At 42.1% G+C, this 17,570-nt stretch overlaps 1 protein-coding gene across 2 annotated transcripts in view; it reads left to right on the top strand.

Annotated features, from left to right (window-relative positions):
• LOC146856391 (retinol dehydrogenase 7-like) overlaps positions 1-17,570 on the top strand; it is an 84,784-nt gene that overhangs the window by 19,269 nt on the left and 47,945 nt on the right. For both annotated transcript variants that reach the window (XM_085654518.1, XM_085654517.1), the window contains one exon: positions 3,674-4,009. In XM_085654518.1, coding sequence (XP_085510644.1) covers positions 3,694-4,009 — 316 coding nt within the window. In that variant the 5' untranslated portion in view covers positions 3,674-3,693. The remainder of the gene's footprint in view (positions 1-3,673; positions 4,010-17,570) is intronic.

Raw genomic sequence — 17,570 nt, 5'->3', positions numbered from 1 at the left:
CGCGTATCGCGGAAGTTTCGACATTTTCGCGTTCAACGCGGAACGCGAAAATGTCGAAATTTTGCAATTTCCGCGAGCGGAACGGAAATTGTCGCCCACCCTTACACATTGGTCCACCCAACCTCACCCTTGGCCCATCCAGATAAAAATTCCTGGAACCGAGCCTAGTTAAAAGACCTTGCTCCCAACACTAGCTGCTATGTTTTACAGCAGAAAACCTCAAACATATCATGTTTTAATTCTAATTATGTCCACCACAAAGAACATTTGTCTCCAACAATACACAGAAGGTACTTGAAGGAGGATACGGCTAACTCTGTAGCGCAGTGAAACGGCTGCTTAGCAAGAGTGAAAACTCATTAAGTAAAGAGCACTAAAACAATCACAAGATGGTCCTTTCAATTCTGCAGCGTAACACGCTTCATGCTACCCTGAAAAACAGTGGGCACTTAAGTTGTGAGCTCTTGCAAGCAGTGGCAGCTGCTCCAAGGAAGCAGCAGTGGGGTGGGGAGGGAGGGTTGAAAAAAAGTCACTGACCTACCGGCCAGCTGGCCGCCTTTCCTCCGTCCTCTTCCTGGCTTCTTCTCTGTAAACAGGTAGCAGGAAGGACCCAGGGGCCGTGGTTTGGTGCTGTCAGGGAATGGGAGCCTGGGCATGTTCTCCACCCAGGCTGTAATGCAGCCTGGGTGGAAAACATGCAAAGTGCTTAAATAGTGCCCACCACAGCTCCCCCTGCTCTGAGAGCAGAGCAGGTCCGCCCTCCAAGGTGCCACAGCAGGAGCAAATAAAATGATAATAACATTGAGTTATCATTTTATTTTTCCTTTTTTTTCACAGAGAAAAGCAGTGGGGCGACGCTCTTCTGCCTTAGCAGAGGAGCCACCACTGCTTGCGAGCCTTGCAATGACTCAAACAATAGCTTAAGGTGAAACACTGAAGTATCAGAGAAAGGTAGGAAGGAACGGCCTTTGTGGGTCTGAAGCATGAGTGATAAAGGAGCAGAGTTGCACAAATGCTTTTCTCTTTTATCACTGCCGCCACTGAACCGCTCGTTGACGCTGCAATTCCCAACTTAGACAAGCAGGGCCTCCGACATTCCCGATAGCGAACATCCCTTTTTTACAATTTATTGAAAAGAGAAGCTTGCGAGATGCTTACATGCAAAATGTCATTTTGGTAAGAGGAACGAAAATGTTGAGCCCAACTCTGCATTTAAAAGAAACACTCTAAATGAACTTAGACTTTGGAACAATGTGTGTGGGTGTGTGTGTGTGTGTAATCTAAAGAGGCAAAACCCAAACCCGCCTTAAGTGGTCTGGTGCAAGCCACAAAATTAAATGAAACCATCTGCCACTGACGAATGAAAACAAAAGAGAAATTAGAGTTACGAGAAACCCAACCAATGATAAATAATGGGTTGGCTCTAAGCCCATTTGAATTGTTTTGTTTTAACGAAACGTTAGACTCGCAAACGACTGTGAATGTGCTGGCTCAGGCAAGACCTAAAAAGAAGTATCTCACACAGTTAATCTGTGAAAAGTTATAAAAAACTGAAATGTGGGTTTAGATGAGCTGTCAAGTGAAGTAGTGGAATTTTGATCCCCCCCTAACATACTGTAGGAGTGCATTATAATCATGAGTAGTCAGCACTCAAATATATTCGGTGTGATTGTTTACTAAAAAAGATAAGGTATTGCATATTTAAAGCAGCCCACCCAAAACATAATAAGACTTATAAAAGTGGTGCATAGAAATGTGAGTGATAAACATTTTGCAACACTTATATATTGATATTACAAGGGAAGTTAAAGTTTAGACTTGTCTCATTGTGAAGCTGGTGAAATAGAGTGTATGTGCGGACTAATGTTTAGGGATTTATACGTGTAACAAAAAATTATATTAATTTTGGTGTACTTTGAAATAACATCTTTTTCATAATATTTTGCCATTTGTTCATGCTTTTAGAAACTGCATTTGCTATGTGTTTAGAAATCTGAACGCATTTGTAACCTTGAGCAATATTACGTTGACATGATTTTAGGTATTGAGAACAGTTTTCAACACGAGCTTATGTTTAAGTCTAACATCTAATTGGTATTTAACCTCCAATGTAGAATGTGTTTGCTTATATTTTTGTTCCTATTGCAGGTGCTGAGAAAGCTTCATTAGTTAGTAAAGGAAGGGGTTGTTTTTCAGTGAGATAGCGAGGCATGTGAAGAAAGATTTGCCAAGGAAAAATGCAGTAACTAGCAAGGAGGCAAGTTCCCATGGAGGAGGAGAAGAATGGCTAAGAACAAATGAAGTAACAACTTATCGATATGGGAAAGGTGATGACAGTAGCCAGTTTGTGATGGAACTGTGGAAAGTTTCTGGAGCTAATAACATGATTTACCTTGAATGCAACTAATATCTTATGTTGTAACTTATTGAGGTACAGAGAGACATCTTAGGACTTCATGAGGTTCAGATCTCTTATTCTGCTTTGTGTGGTTTCATGCTACATGACCCTTAGTTGGAGTTTCTTCTACTGACGACTCTGACAGCTGACACCTTTCTATAATACATTCTTATTCAATGCTTCTTAGTTTATGGTTGTCCCTTTTAAAGTATTATAGGGAAAGATAGCATGCTCATACTGATCTTTGAAAATCAACTGATGTAATTTAATGTTCAATTCTGTCTCCTGATCATTTGCATCGCTATAACTAAATTAGTTGTATACTTTTTGTTATATAGGGCAACTCTCTTTAGGAGATTTGTACTTAATCTGTTTGACCTATATTTCTATACTGTGATGCTAAGACTGATTTATATCAATCTGTTTTTTAATTTATAATTAAACCCTACTAATCTCAATTTTATTTGTTGGGTAGTTATAGTGTAGCCTAATTGGTTACACTGTAATGAGATTAAATTGTGAATGTTTTCTTCCCTCTTACCTCTCACGCAGCTAAACAAAACATGGGTTTGAGTTGGTATGTTTACGTGTACCCGAGCTTTCTCACAAGTATATACAAGGCTAGAAGAACTGATCAATTATAAAAAAAATATAGGTTGCATCAATAAGGACACAATGTGAAAACCCCCAAAAATGCAGCTTTTAAAAAGTAGCACAGAATGTAGATGACAAAATTTGCTTTACAAAAAGGTACAGATGGAACCACCACCATATTAAAAGCACAGAAGAATGTTTCAGTTGTAGCTTTATATGCACACTTGCATTTGTTCTGCTGTCCCTCGGAGTGGGTTCTCATGATCTAGAACAAGAGTGGTGGAGGAAGGAATCTCACTTGGTATGGGTCAGGCAATAAGCTCAGGCTACACCTCTGGTCTGAGGTGGGCAGCTTGTGTACACATTTGGGCTTACTTAAAAACGTCTAGCAGCTTCTCGGGGTGTGAAGAATGACATGCTCATGGATGCTCCGCTCCTCTGCACAAATGTTCAAAATACGACTTGTGCCTCAGAACTAAATAATATGCACAACAGAGGTAAGTGAAAATGTGACAACTCTATTCAGCAGCTTGTCATCTGCTTCGTCAAAAATTCTGAAATCATGCATAGCAAGACAGTCAGCAATGTTGTTTAGTTATAGTTGGTGATTTTAGGATGTGATTCATGTCCAGAACTGTTTCAATCACCAGACTCTTCTTTTCTCTTTCCCATGCTTTACAGCCTTAGTTCAAGAAGACACTATGATGTGGTTGTATCTGGCAGGGCTTTTGGGCCTGTACTTTCTCTTCCGCTGGTACTGGGAGAGGCAGACGGTCCCAAATCTCCCAGATAAGTATGTGCTGATCACTGGCTGTGACTCTGGATTTGGGAACCAAGTGGCTCGTCAGCTTGACCAGCGCGGGATGCGTGTGCTTGCCACGTGCCTGACACAGAAAGGGGCGGAGCAGCTGAAGGAGGCCACCTCCCAGAGGCTGCAGACCATCATCATGGATGTCAGCAACAGAGGCAGCGTGGCCGCCATGGCACAGTGGGTTAAGGATCAAGTGGGAGACAAAGGTGAGTATTGAACCAGTTTGTTTATCAAATTGTTATTCACAAATAAATTGTATTAACTGTGGAACCATTTCAGCAAACGGAATAGCAAAAGTGATATCAGATACCCTCATCTCCTGCCCACAGTGACATCACTTGACCGTTGACTCCGAGGTGAAGTGGGGTGGGCGGAATTTGCGAAATTCACTTTCGCAAATTATCGCGAAAATTTTAAAAATCTCCGCAAACACGCGGAAATATCGCGAAGATGTGGAAGTTTTTTTCTCGCCCGTTCGCGGTATTTTCTGCGTGGTCGTGGCTCGCCAACTTACCCATGCGGTTGTTCGCGGGCGCGGCCATCTTGTTTTCACTTGTCTCGCGGTGCATGATCGCGAGAAGAAATACGTGATCGCGCGACGAATGACGTTACTGCTGGCGCGAACTGTCGCGAGACAGCGCAAATGGCTACCAACAATTCAACATCTCGTGGAGAACGCGACCGGATCGGGAAAACTTGTCGGCGAACGCGGGCATTCAGGTAAGGCGATCGCGCGCACGCGAGAATGTATTATTTTACAGCGCGAGCAAGCAAAATATTTCCGTAAAATGCGGATTGCGGAAATTTTTATATTTGCGCGCTCTCCGCGGAACGCGAAAATGTCAAATTATCGCAATTTCCGCGAGCGGAACGGAATTTTAGCCCAGGCCTAGATGACCGCTCACTGAATTTCATTTATTTATTAATTTATAGAGTGCTTATGTCTAAGAAGTGCACATAGATCAGACAAAACGGCAAGATTACAAAAGATCCACTACAGCTTGAAGGTAAACAGTGGGGAGAGTAAGGATATGCGGATTGCACTGTAAAGTCGTTGGACAATGCGCCCTGCACGAAATGGGCCATAGAAAGATCCAAAAGATGGGCAGCATTTGACAGGAGTGAAAAGGCAGCTGAGGATTGTACAATCAGAGCCAACAAACACAAGCATTGACAAAGCCAATAGGTTGGATCTTGGACAGACCCATTGCTTGAAATATTTGCTTTGGGCGGCATGACCCCCAGTAATGTCATCAAGGTAACTGCATGGTCGGTATGCAAAAGGGTGAAGGTTTGGTACCAGAATTTCATGGCATAAGTTTAATTTGTTAAAAGTTATATTGCACCTCTGGAGCTAACAAGCATTGACAAGTGCTGGCTCCCACCCTTTTGACGTTGTCAATGCCTGCTCTGTTTTGTCATACTTTTAGTAAAAACGCTTTTGCTGAGAAAGCTGCTAAGCCGTCACCAATATATATAAAAACAATTGGCTAAAAGAAAAACGATTTTTTGGTCTTAAAAAGCGTACATTATTTTAGTAGTTTGAGCAGTGAAGAGAACTGCTTTGTGCGCATTTGTACTTTTAAAGAAAAGACAGTAGGCCACCACTCACTGTGAAGTCGGCCACTGAAGAGCTGGGCTGTCCCCTTGGCCCATGCTGCATGCTGTAGTGGGCGGGTGAAAAATGTGAATGACACAACAACAGAGAAATGGGTGGGGGAAGCAAACTCCAGACCTAATAATAGAAATCTACATGCAATAGATCGTCATTTTGTAAAAGATATTTAGGCCTCTATATTTATAACAGAGAATATTTTTTATATGGATATTCTGAAATGAAACTGCAGTGAGATCTATCTTCTTACATATTTAATACAATTCTGCATTCTCAATAAGAGTTCCGAACACTCAATACATTTTCCTTCACATTGTTAGATCATTGTGTTATTATCTTCCTTCCACGAGAATTTTGAGTAAACTTTTTAATAAATGAATGTATCTGGGGATTTACCTCCAGTTCATATTTAAGTGAACCAGTGGCATGATTAAAAACTGAGCGAGATTGATAACATTTTAGGTAGGATTTGGGGTTCTCCTGGAAAAACTCTGGGCTTCAGCATTAATTCTGTAGAAAGCTTAATAAATAATATGTGTAAATGGTAAACATCAGGACACCTTTCCTGCTGGGTCCAAATTTTTTTTAATTACTAACTTTATGACAAGTTTTAAGGCAAATATAGTTATTGGTACATACAGAAAAGACCGTTCATAAAGTGACATCTCAAGACATGGCAACATTTCGGCAGATCAATAGCCCATGAATGAAGCACCATTTACCCTACACTCGTTCTTGTTTGTGAAGACACCCACGGGCAACATAAATAGGTTTTTCCTGCTGGGCACACCAATCTACCCCCCCGACGCCAGCACAATATCGAGGAGACCATCGGTTGATTCTATGTGTGGGCCACACTTCTCTTGATCACCAAGCAGGCCACCCCAAAAAAATATTATCCTAAGAAGGATGAATGGCTGAGTTTACGCTGTGAGGGATTCAAGAGAGAGGAAAGTTCAGTCATGAGACAGGACGCATTAAGGGGTGGTCAGCTGAAATATAGCAAAAATGATTAAAATGTCCTGATATAGAGTGTCCCCCATTATATAAGTTCTTAGTGATGACTTGGCACCACTACATTGTACCCGCCCCACCAAATGCTAAAGAGAGATTAGCGTGAAGCAAATGAATTCCCTGGTTGTATGACGGAAAAACACAGGGAAATACTCTACGTGCCTTTACCACGCATTTTTAACCCCGCATTTTTTTAGATTGCACATGCTTTTACAACGTATGCCTTTACCACTCGGTGTTTATATTTATATATATCAAAAAATTATTTGAGGGGGAAGCCCCGACCCCCGAACTTACTCTAAATTTGTGGTAAAGTCATACGTTGTAAAAGCATATGCATTTTAAAAACATACATGGTAAAAAATGTGTGGTAAATGTACAACTTGGTAAAACCTCATTATGAAGGCTGTTTCCCGGATTCCCTTATTGTTGAATACTGCGAGTCATGGCACCCATTCATTCAGCACCACACTCTTACATCACCTCTCATGTGAATCAGGCTCTCTATCTCTAACTCACAATTTACAAGACAAGTATTGGTAAAGGCAACAAGGTCATACTGATCATCCTCCTCTTAAAGCCTTGCCATAATAAATAGGAAGGAGTGAAATCAGACCATGACCAAACACATAGTAACAGTTCATAAACAGGACAAACACATGCAGAAAGACCTATAAACCAATTAAGGAAATCCTGCTAGGTGTTATTAGACTCAATATACCAACCCAAGCCCCACTGATGCACCTATCTGCAAAACCCATGCTTATGCGCAGTGACAGTGCACTATGCACTCACCATGTCATCAAACTTCACCTACCTCAACAGCATGTCATATATACATCAAACCACAAACAATGCACTGTCAGCCGTGCACTGTAAAGGGTGCCCAGGAATTTGATGCACAGGGACGTAGGTTTATGAGCGGTGTTTGAGGAGTGACAACCTCCAAATAAGTGCATTCTTTGCTTAGTTGAGTCTGGGGGCCTTGAGTCTCGTCTGCTACTCGTGAGTTGGTTATTCTCGTCTTGAGCCAAGAATGAAAGATGAAACAGTGACCTTTGATGTAAACAGGAGAGGGAGAGAGAGGGAGAGGGAGAGAGGGAGAGAGGGAGAGAGAGAGAGAGAGTGAGAGAGTGAGAGAGAGAGAGAGAGAGAGGGAGAGAGGGAGAGAGAGACAGACAGACAGACATACAGAGATACCCACCCACTGGCTGAGTTTCAAAATGTGATACCAGATAAACTAGAATCAATAGCTGCTTCTCTGGTTGGCCAGATTTTGAGGTCCTAGGCAAATATTTCATTTCACAGAGGCTCCTTTTTCTTTAGTTTAGGCAGTGCACTTTCCAAGCACCTCTTTTATTTGATTTATTAGATTGTAATGTTCCCTTTATCTATAATAAGAATCTAGGCCACGTTTAGGGTTTACATGACTACTCACCTGCCTCTTAGTTCTTAATGGCATTGTTGTTGGAGGTAGGCGAGCCATGAATTTTTCTAAAAACTATCACTTTAAAAAAAAGTCTGTCTTATGCCGACCTATAATCAGATGTACTAAGATCGAATGCTTTCAGATGTTGAATAAATAAACTTTTTAAATTAATTTTGAAGAGATTGTATCATATTTTTACATTATGTTTGTTGCACTATATACAAGTTAAATATTTTCATGGCTCAGCTTGTGCATGGACTCTTAGAGATGAGCCAGACCAATGGCTCAGCTCTGGCTGGGCTCAGCTCCTTGAGCGTCCTCCTCAAATTTGTGACTCGGGCTTAGTATATTGGACTGTAAGTCACTTGATAAAATAATGTGTAAAAGAGGAGGGGTAGAAACATGAAGCTGAGCCCACATGCACTCATTTGACAACTCTACCGTCTAGGCTTCTTGTAACAGAGAGGAAGAACAGCGCATGTAGTAAAAATAAATTTAAAATAAGTGATTCCATGGCAGGCACTCCAAGAGATTGTGTTGTAATAGACCAAAGTCATGAGTTTCCAGGGAGAACTACCAGGTCTAGGTGGGACTGACAGGGCATAGTTTCAGAGAGTGTGTTTGGATTGTGAAACCCCTCAAATGCTTTCTTTGGTAGCTTGGTCTGGGGCCCTGAGTCAGGTCTGCTATGTGTGCGTTGCTATTTCCTATTGTTCTCATTTCACTAAGAGGTTTTAACTTGTTCATTTTTACCAAAAAAGTAGTAAATCTGCACCCAAAGAAGTACTCCTTGACTGGGTGCAAATGTACTACTTTTTGAAATTCACATTGGCTGCAGTAGTCTTGGAAAGCTGTGTCCGTATCAGGTTTCCAGCCATACTACTGGCAATTTAACACCCAAAAGGAGATGGTATGAATGCTTGCAAATAGTCTAACGATGGTCATTGCCCAGAGTAGCATTCAAATTTATGGTTGTTCACCCACTGTGCCACTCTAGCTAAAGGTTCGCCTAATGCAACTCAGTTCTGACCCTGTTCCTCATGGAAACAGTCCATTCTGAACCTTAGTAATGTCCCCCCTCTCCACCCAGCACCGGACTGCATTTTTGTTGGAAAATCAGAACTTTTGACACCCCCGAATCTCACTGAGTGTATTTTATTTCTTGCTTTTTCGATTCCACATCTTTTGCAAAATGAAATTTGAATCTGGGCTCTGGTCTGCAATTTCCATGCACTATAGTCTACCATTTCCCTGTAATTTAGAACTGGATTTTACTTTTAATCTGGTTGAATTCCAGCTCATGTTTTTGTTGAAGATACATTAGGCAAACTAAGATGGTACTTATGCTCCGGTAAGAAAGGACTACGTGCATCCAACATACATATATTCTACATTCCACAGCATCATCAACACCCCACCAGGGTGCCACACGCCTCCCTCCTTGCATACTAACCAAAATAGTAATATAAAGTCACAGAGCAGGAAGTCTTTCAACCTATGACAAAAGAGTTATCTTTGAAACAAGGCACCTTTGAAAGTCCTCCGAGATGTCATTAGTGCAGCCCCTGAGGGTAGCTCCAAGGTCAAGGAAGTGGAATCGGTCATAACAGTATGTGCAGTACCCACCATTTTGAGCTGAATGCAACGTCACCCTTTTTTGCCCAACTGGCATCATTTTACTAATGTGACAGCATCTCAGCCTTGCACATGTTGCAGTATGAATTACTGGGTCTTCTGATTAGCCCCCATGTTCTGTGTACACGCACATAGGACCCCGCTGCCCGTCTGGTTAGGTCTGTGCTGTGCAGCTGCCAACATGTTTAGCTCGATCTTTAACTAGAATCTGCATGCCTATCTCTCACACCTCCTCCTCCATCACACTCCTAGGGGCTGAGCCGCAAGACAAGATTAGAGCACCTCTCTGGCCATGGCAAGAAAACACTTCCCACACTGGATCCTGGTAAATACACTCTGTCCACCATGCACCTCCCCCAGACTTTAGGGGTAACCTGACTGAAAATGCACCCTGACATCCCATTTAAGGTTATGAAGCACTAACAAAGTGCTACAATACGTCCTCGCACTGGGCCTCCACCATACCACATCTGGACTCCATGCACTCCACAGCTAAGTACAATCACACAAAACAAACTCTAGGGAAAATCAGGCACTGTTCAAATGTTCTCATGAGATCAGTAAACACCTCCCCTAGGGGTTCCAGTAAAAAGGTCCATAACCCGGGACTGTGAAACCCCAGCCACTAAGGCCAGGCTCGTCATGACTCAAAAAATATGTAGTACTCATCCTCCTCTGTATGTGAGGGTAAACTTAATATATACCCACAGTCCAGCAGAGCCTAGCACTCTGGGGTAAACGAAAATAATTTGGAACATCCACCAATGGTCTTGAGATTTGAGGTCCTTGGGTAGAAGGATCTCAGGGCCACAGTCTGAAGTCCGTAGAGCTTGGGATAAATCTGGGTGACATAAGCACAGAACTCTCGTGGCCCCTGTCCTGCCTTCCCTTTCCTTTTCCTGTCCTGCACAACTTTAGTTTCAGAGACTGGAGTGTTCCTATTAGGTAATAAAGCTGCTTTAAAGATCGGAATCTTGCAGGGTCTTGGTCTCTATGATCTGTGGTTATTTTTAAGGTCACCGGCAGTTAGTCAAGGATTTTACAGGGTATGTGCTATTAGTTGTAGGGCTGTGCTTTTCCTTAAAGAGACACGCTGATGAAGATATTCCTTCCACTGCACACCTTCCATAGGTGCCTGTCAGGAAGTTTTCCTAGACCCTTCTGCATCATCGTCAACAAGAATTTATACAGTGTTAGGTTCTTAGACGCTGTAAACCTTTAGGCGCAGCTGAACAAGGCAGGCTTTAAAACCTCTCAAAGGTAGCTGTTGCTCACCAGTGCTTAATTTGTAAAAAAAAATGATGCCGGTGCCCAGGGCTCTGCTCAGAAGCCCAAGTCCAGTGCAATAAAATGGCGGCGCATGGAATACCAACGCAGCATAGTCTTAAACCCATCTCACAACTCTTTAAACAGCTACCAGACACTCCCTGCCTGTTTATATCACTCCTGAAGGTTGCTGCTTTCTCTTCCTCTATGTGTTTTTCCCTCTCTTGCCCTCGGTAAATATCTAATTTGCAAAAACAAGAGTGCCAGTGGCCCCCATCAGCAATCACTGGCACGAATTAAGCACTGGTTGCTCCTAAATTGTAGTTGACCTAGAAAACTCTTCCACATTGGTCTGTAATTTTTCATCTTCTCCCGATCCAAAGTTTTTTTTTTTAATGTGGGATGTTACCATGCATCTTTAAAAGTTTTATGGAATTTTCCATTTCTACACGAGAAGTTTATAACATTTGCCGTGAACGGGGCGGTCACCTTCCTGCTGTTGTCAAGTTTTCAGTATTTCTAAACACCTCGGCTGCGAAATCACATGAAAACTAAATAATCTACCATTTTCTCCAGATTCTCTTGATTGTAGAGAGAACCCACTTGTGTCATAGGTGAAACTTTGTCTTCTTGCTACTGGTCTATGCATCAAGGCCACATACATATCAGCAGGTGTAAAACAAAGTCCTCAACTCTCTAATAGAAGTTGTGGGCCAATAGGTGAATGCCTGCTTATGGGAGATGGTGTGAAGTTTGGTACCAAAAACAGTAATGACTCCAGTCTCATTAGACCTTCTTCTTTGTTTCAATCAATGATTTGTAGCTGATAACATAACACCCGTCCAATTAATGGATCTCTGACCCATGTTGGTGTTTGCATGCAATTGATTTTATTCACTTGTCAAAAATCTATTCAGAATGACATAGAGCCAGCAGATTTTGGGTGTAGCACAGTCATTGTAGGAATGCTCAACACTGTCTAAAGGCAGCATGGTCTCCTCCTCCTTTTTAACATTTAGATATCCAATATGGTCATTACCTGACTTCTCTACCCTCACAGGAGAGTATATGATCGTCTGTGATGGTGGTGTGGAAGGGTCGAGAAAAGTACTCTGACTTTTCACATGAGGAGTACTAGGCCTTTTGTTTGGGCATACTGTATAAGGAAGCAAATCGTTCCAAGAACACAGGGTACATACTGATAACATATCTTCCTCATCATACATTGACTGTCTGGTTCCTTCCATTTTTTAGTAAGTTGATATGATACAACTGTGATGATTGCTTTCAGTCAGAAACGGCAATGTGAAAAGTGATGCTCCCGACCTTCTCGTTTACCTAGACTGGCCCATGCCACTGAACTAGCAGTTTATACTTTGTAGTTAGTAAAAGGACTCGCGCCTGATCACAGCTATGGAAGGTTCCTAAAAGAGTAACACGGTTGTAATATTTTTCCTAATGCCTCCTGGAAAGTTTGCAGATGTTTTGTGGCATCTTTTAAGGTTTTGCCTGCACAGCGCTTGCGCCATGCTTGTTAAATCTATTGTATTCAATATAATTCATAAAAGGGGCCTACATCCCACCCCCTTGCTTTGCGTTAGTTTCTGTGCTTGCCACTTACTTTTCCTCAATTTCTATTGGCTGTAGCATACCATTTCCTGTTGTTCCTCTTGTGTGTTTCTCTTATCAATGTCCCGAGGCCCAAGGACTTTTTTCATCCGCTTTGTGGGACTTTTTTAGGCCGAGCCTAGGCTGCGCTTGTGCTGTCTCTGAGATCTGCAAGTACCGCTTGTTAGCTACTTCCAAACTACTCACTTTGCCTCTGCAGTGCTGCCCTATTAACGCAGTCCTCATCCGCTGCTTATACTGGCTGTGCCTGGATCAGTTTCACGCTCTGATCGAATGGCACTCCACCATTCCCCTGTGTCACAAGCAGGGACCTCCTTGCGGGCTCCCATGTCCTTTGTGCACTCTCCCGCGGCCACGGGGCCAAAGCAGGCATCCACATCCATGTGCCTTTGCAATGCGGAATCCCCTATGTGCTGAGGGATTCCCCGAGACAAGCGCAACAGTAATGTCTACCGTCCCATCCCACTGAAGGAAATTGGTTGCCCTCAAATTTTCGGATGATGCTTGGTTTAACAGAACTTCATTTTCTACCAGAAGGTGGTCTCTGACTTCCTGTACCTTCCTTGGATGTCTCTCACATGCCTGCCATTCCTTTCACAGATAGAAATCTCCTCATAACTCAGCAGCACCTCTGACATTCCAGTACTATAAATCTCTCCCAGAGGAGGTGATAGATGCAGACCGTTTTGAGATTGTCTAGAACCAAATGAGCCGCAGTGAGCACCTGGCACCAGTCTGCTGCTCCATTTTCTCCCCCAAATTAGCTTTCTGAAATGTGGCTAAGCACAACACTTTCTTCAGCCTGCCCAGTGATTTTATGTTATATTCCTGGAATTATACATAGACTTGACATCAACACAAACACTTGAACAGACTTTCAGTAACTTATATTATACAACTATTCACCAAGCTACAACTTACAACAAAGAACAGCTTAATGCATTTACCAATGCTTGTTGATCTTCTTTTAGTCGTTTGTACAGGGATAGGATATAGTAGGGCTCCCGGTTTTATAATATTTTTTTTTTAAACATTTCAGTCTGTAATTATCCATATTTATTTTTGGGTCATTTGATCTGTATTTATCCATATTTATTTTGTGTTTTGCGGATAAATTAAGCTGTAAAATTGATAGATGCACACATACTATGATGTCTGTCGTTTTTTAGCTATTGAAGTTTCCATATATTCCATAACAATACATCCACTGGTAAATGTTAACATTACAGCACAAATATATGTCAACATCTACCGCTATTTAAAGACAATTCATCCTGTTTTTAATTCCCATGCTGTCTATCTGCTCAACTGTTGCCCTATAATTCATGAAAGACAACACAGAGAGCCACTTAAAAGAAGCCCAATTTTCTGTATTTATCCACTTTTAAAAATAAATGCAGGTACAAAACACATTGCTTTCTGTCTGTATTTATTTATACAAATCCATAAAAACTGAAAATTGGGAACCTTAGATATAATCTACCAAAGGTACGGTAGTATTCCATCATTGCACAAATTTTTCCAGGGCTATAACTAAAAGTCAGTATTCTCTGGGCTCTATGGGGCGCTTCGTGCGGATGTACACCCCCCTTACAATACCGTACGACCATTAGGAAATAGACCTGGGCTTGCTAATATCTGATGGAGACTGGTCTAAAGTATGAGAAGTTGCACCTAGATATCCCGCAATGTCTGTTTCAAATGTATCTATTTTTATGTGTTGCATTGAGTATACTTCATGCTCCTGAAGCTTAGCGTCTATTTTCAGCTAACCACACTTGGATGCCCCCATTGTCATTCTGAACCTGGCGATCTCCTCCATATGCTGTGTAGCTGTGTCCACTTGACCTCTTATGTCTCACAGCTTATATTTTCTCACTAAAACTGAGCATTTGTTGGACAACATAAATGTCAAAACTGTGCAATACTGAGTCTGAGCACACCAGGATATGTTGGTTTAGTCTTAAGTCACAGTGCACCATCTGTACCCCTAACCTGGCAAAGTAACAGGTGGAATGTGTAACCTCAGAACATGAAATCCCTGGCTCCCTAAGGAAATCATGATAACAAATCTAGAACATTTTCACTTGGTTACTCATGCATACCCAAAGAGATACACAAGAAACACACAACATGCAGTTTCAATATTTATTGACGCATTGTGATTCTTGAGTAAAATATGTGTGCTGCAATAATCAATAAAAGGAAACAGAACAACTTAATTAGCTTAATGAGAATGGTGAAAAGATAAACAGTTCAGCCATTTTGCTGTTACAGAGAATATATGCGTGCACATCAGTACTTTAATATATTGTACTCCTACCTAGCGGTTCCTATCCTAGTCTGCCTAGGGTGGATGAATTAGCCAAATCCCTGTACTGTGTTCTAACTCCCTGTTACCTGTGGGTATGTGTCATCAGCGAGCCTGTCTTGGTAGCGAGCTGGGCTTCATCGTTCGCAAGAAGTAAACCGGAAACAGCCGGGCTGGGATTCCAGCATGTGGCTACCTCTCAGTGCCAATGGAATGCTTCTCTAACTAAATAAGGGAGTGATGTCATTTCTATAAAAAATATCGGTCATGTTACCATGCCAAAGTCCCAGACATGGCCACTATTGCTGATTCTATTGTGACAGCTCTGTTGCCAGTTAGACAATAACAACATTTTGCACAGTGAACTTAGGCCTTGTATAGAATGTTCAAGTAATTTGATAATATGTCTACGAAGTGGAAATGTAAGAGGAGTTGTTTCAAAGAATATTATCCTGCACAAGCATGCAAGCAAATGTGTGTCAAATGTCATCGTGTTTAAGTAAAAAAGGCAACTTAAAAACGCATGAATGTAAAATGGTGGTGTTCCTTATTGGTCCGAGGTGGTGCAACTACTGGTGGAGGTTACAGGCCATTTCCTGACACCCACACCCAGGATGTGCCTGCTAGGCCCCTATCGCCGACCTGCTAAGCATAAAATCACATGCCGGTTTATTGTTCTAGCCCTAATACGTGCCAAACATTGAATTAAGATGCACTGGAAGCATGCGTTGGGACCCAAGGTTGAGCACCGGAAAACGGACTCGCTGCATTGTGCAGATTGGGAGGGGGGTGCTCTGCTCCTGCTCCGAGAGGCACATCAGGGCAGGAGACCAATAGACTCTGCAGAGCATGGGAGGCAACACTTGCTGACCTGATTGTGGGGGAAACTGAGGAAGGCAATTCTAGCTCTGATAAGGGGTCAGGTGGGGTGACACTTTAGTAACATGAGCCTGGGTTCCTCTTGAGGAGTGATATCGACCTGACATAGCCTCCCTTGGCTCATTTTGGGCACGCTGGGGATGGGAGGGGGGGTTGTTGGGAACATGCAGGAGATAGTCACACCTCTAGTTAGATCTGGCCTGTGCCCGCCGGGGAAGAGGAGCAGACATTGTAGTAGGTGAGTGTATGGCAGAGATGATCCAAAGGAGGGTGTTTATTAGCTTTATCAATGCGAGACATATCCTGCCAATGTACATAGACGCTCCTCTTCAGCCTCAAGAGCGCTCATAGATGTGCACAGTGCATTCCTATGTTTTTAATGCCATGTGATGGTGCTGCTGTTAGGAATTGCAGAGTGATATGATCCCCAGTTGACCAGACTATGATGGTTGTTCTATACACACAAGAAATGATGTTGCAGATTTGTTGTTTATTAAAAATCAATACAATTATGTTTAAACAAATACCTAATAGTCAGTATGGTTATCTCATGAATAAGATGTCAAATGGATTGAAATTTATGGAGGCATGCGGAGCTTCACACAGTGATGAGGACCAGGTGTGATATCTAGTACCCATCCCTTCTACCCAGACTGGTGGTCTTTCTTAGCATCTGTTTGATGGTACTATTGAAACATTCAACTATGTCATCCAATTGTGGATGGCAAATGGATGTTTAATATGGTGAATCTTTAAGATTTTGCTGATCTAGGTTAGAAGTTGTGACATAATGTTTGAACGAAGATCAGTGGTGATCTCAAGTGAAAAATGTGATTAGGATGTAGATATGGGCTCCCTTGGTTCCTCATAATGCAAGTGCTCAAGGTACCTGGAAGCAGAATCTACAAAAACGAGAATGTCCTCTTCCAGATGGGTCATTGGGTCCTATCATGTCCACATGTATTCTATGTAATGGAACTAGTTTAAACAGCAGAGGTTGAACTGGAGTTTTTTGATTATAGCCTGGGGTTTTCACTTAGCAATATGGACATTTTTTGGAGTAGTTGTGGTTTTGACATTTATTCTAGGACATAAGATGTGTTGCATTTGGGTAACACCAGTTACAACGCTGTTGTTACCACGCAGTTAGGTAACAACACGGCGGATACAACGACCGCGTTGTTACCACGCGTAGCTTGACATGTCAAGTAGTTTCTGCGATGTTTGCTAGGTGGTGTGCAACACCAGGGAATTTGTTGGTTTTTAAATCCAACACATTCCCTGCTGTTGTGCTAAATGGAGTAGGAATAGTAATTTATACTATTCCTAAATCCAGTGCGCCATCTAGCGCAAGTCGTAGAAATGACTGCGTTGTTACCTACCGCGTGGTAACACCACGTGTTGTATCGTCCTACATTCGTTGCATTTTGGGCCCTTGGTGTGCTCCTGTGTGGTGGCTGTGAGCTTGTTGATGTACCGCACAGTAAAAGGAGGTAGGCACTAATCATTATTTAGGCGATGGTTCCACAGATTTTGCGGTTAACCTGTTCTTAGTCCCATTAAAGTGCTGGCAGTTTCAAAGCGGTTCTGTATCATTTTCCTTCTTGGCTCATCCTACTACATATTGAAAGGTGAGACTTGATTCTTTTCCCTTTCCGTAGCAGCTGTGGATTAGTAAGCAAGTAACTGATTTTTGGATATAGTGTGAAAGTTGGTAGCAAAAACAAAATTAATTCTACTAACTAAATCACTTTGGAACTCTTCCTTGTAGTCAGTGATGTGCAGCTGGCAACACGCCACTGGTCCAGTGCATAGACCTTTGATCATGATACTGTGTTCATATCCTCAATTACAAAAAGGTAGTTGACCTAAGTAAGTTAAAGTGAATCAAGTGTTTAAAGTCATCTTCAGAAAAATCGCACCTACAGGAACTTGCAGAAAAGGAAAAATAGGTCGCCAATATGACTTGTTGAAGGAGTTATGAGTTTG

The sequence above is a fragment of the Triturus cristatus genome, chromosome 4_1 (assembly GCF_964204655.1).
Source record: "Triturus cristatus chromosome 4_1, aTriCri1.1, whole genome shotgun sequence".
NCBI lineage: Eukaryota > Metazoa > Chordata > Amphibia > Caudata > Salamandridae > Triturus > Triturus cristatus.
The sequence above is the reverse complement of the archived record's forward strand: the minus strand, read 5'-3'. Positions and strand labels throughout refer to the sequence as shown.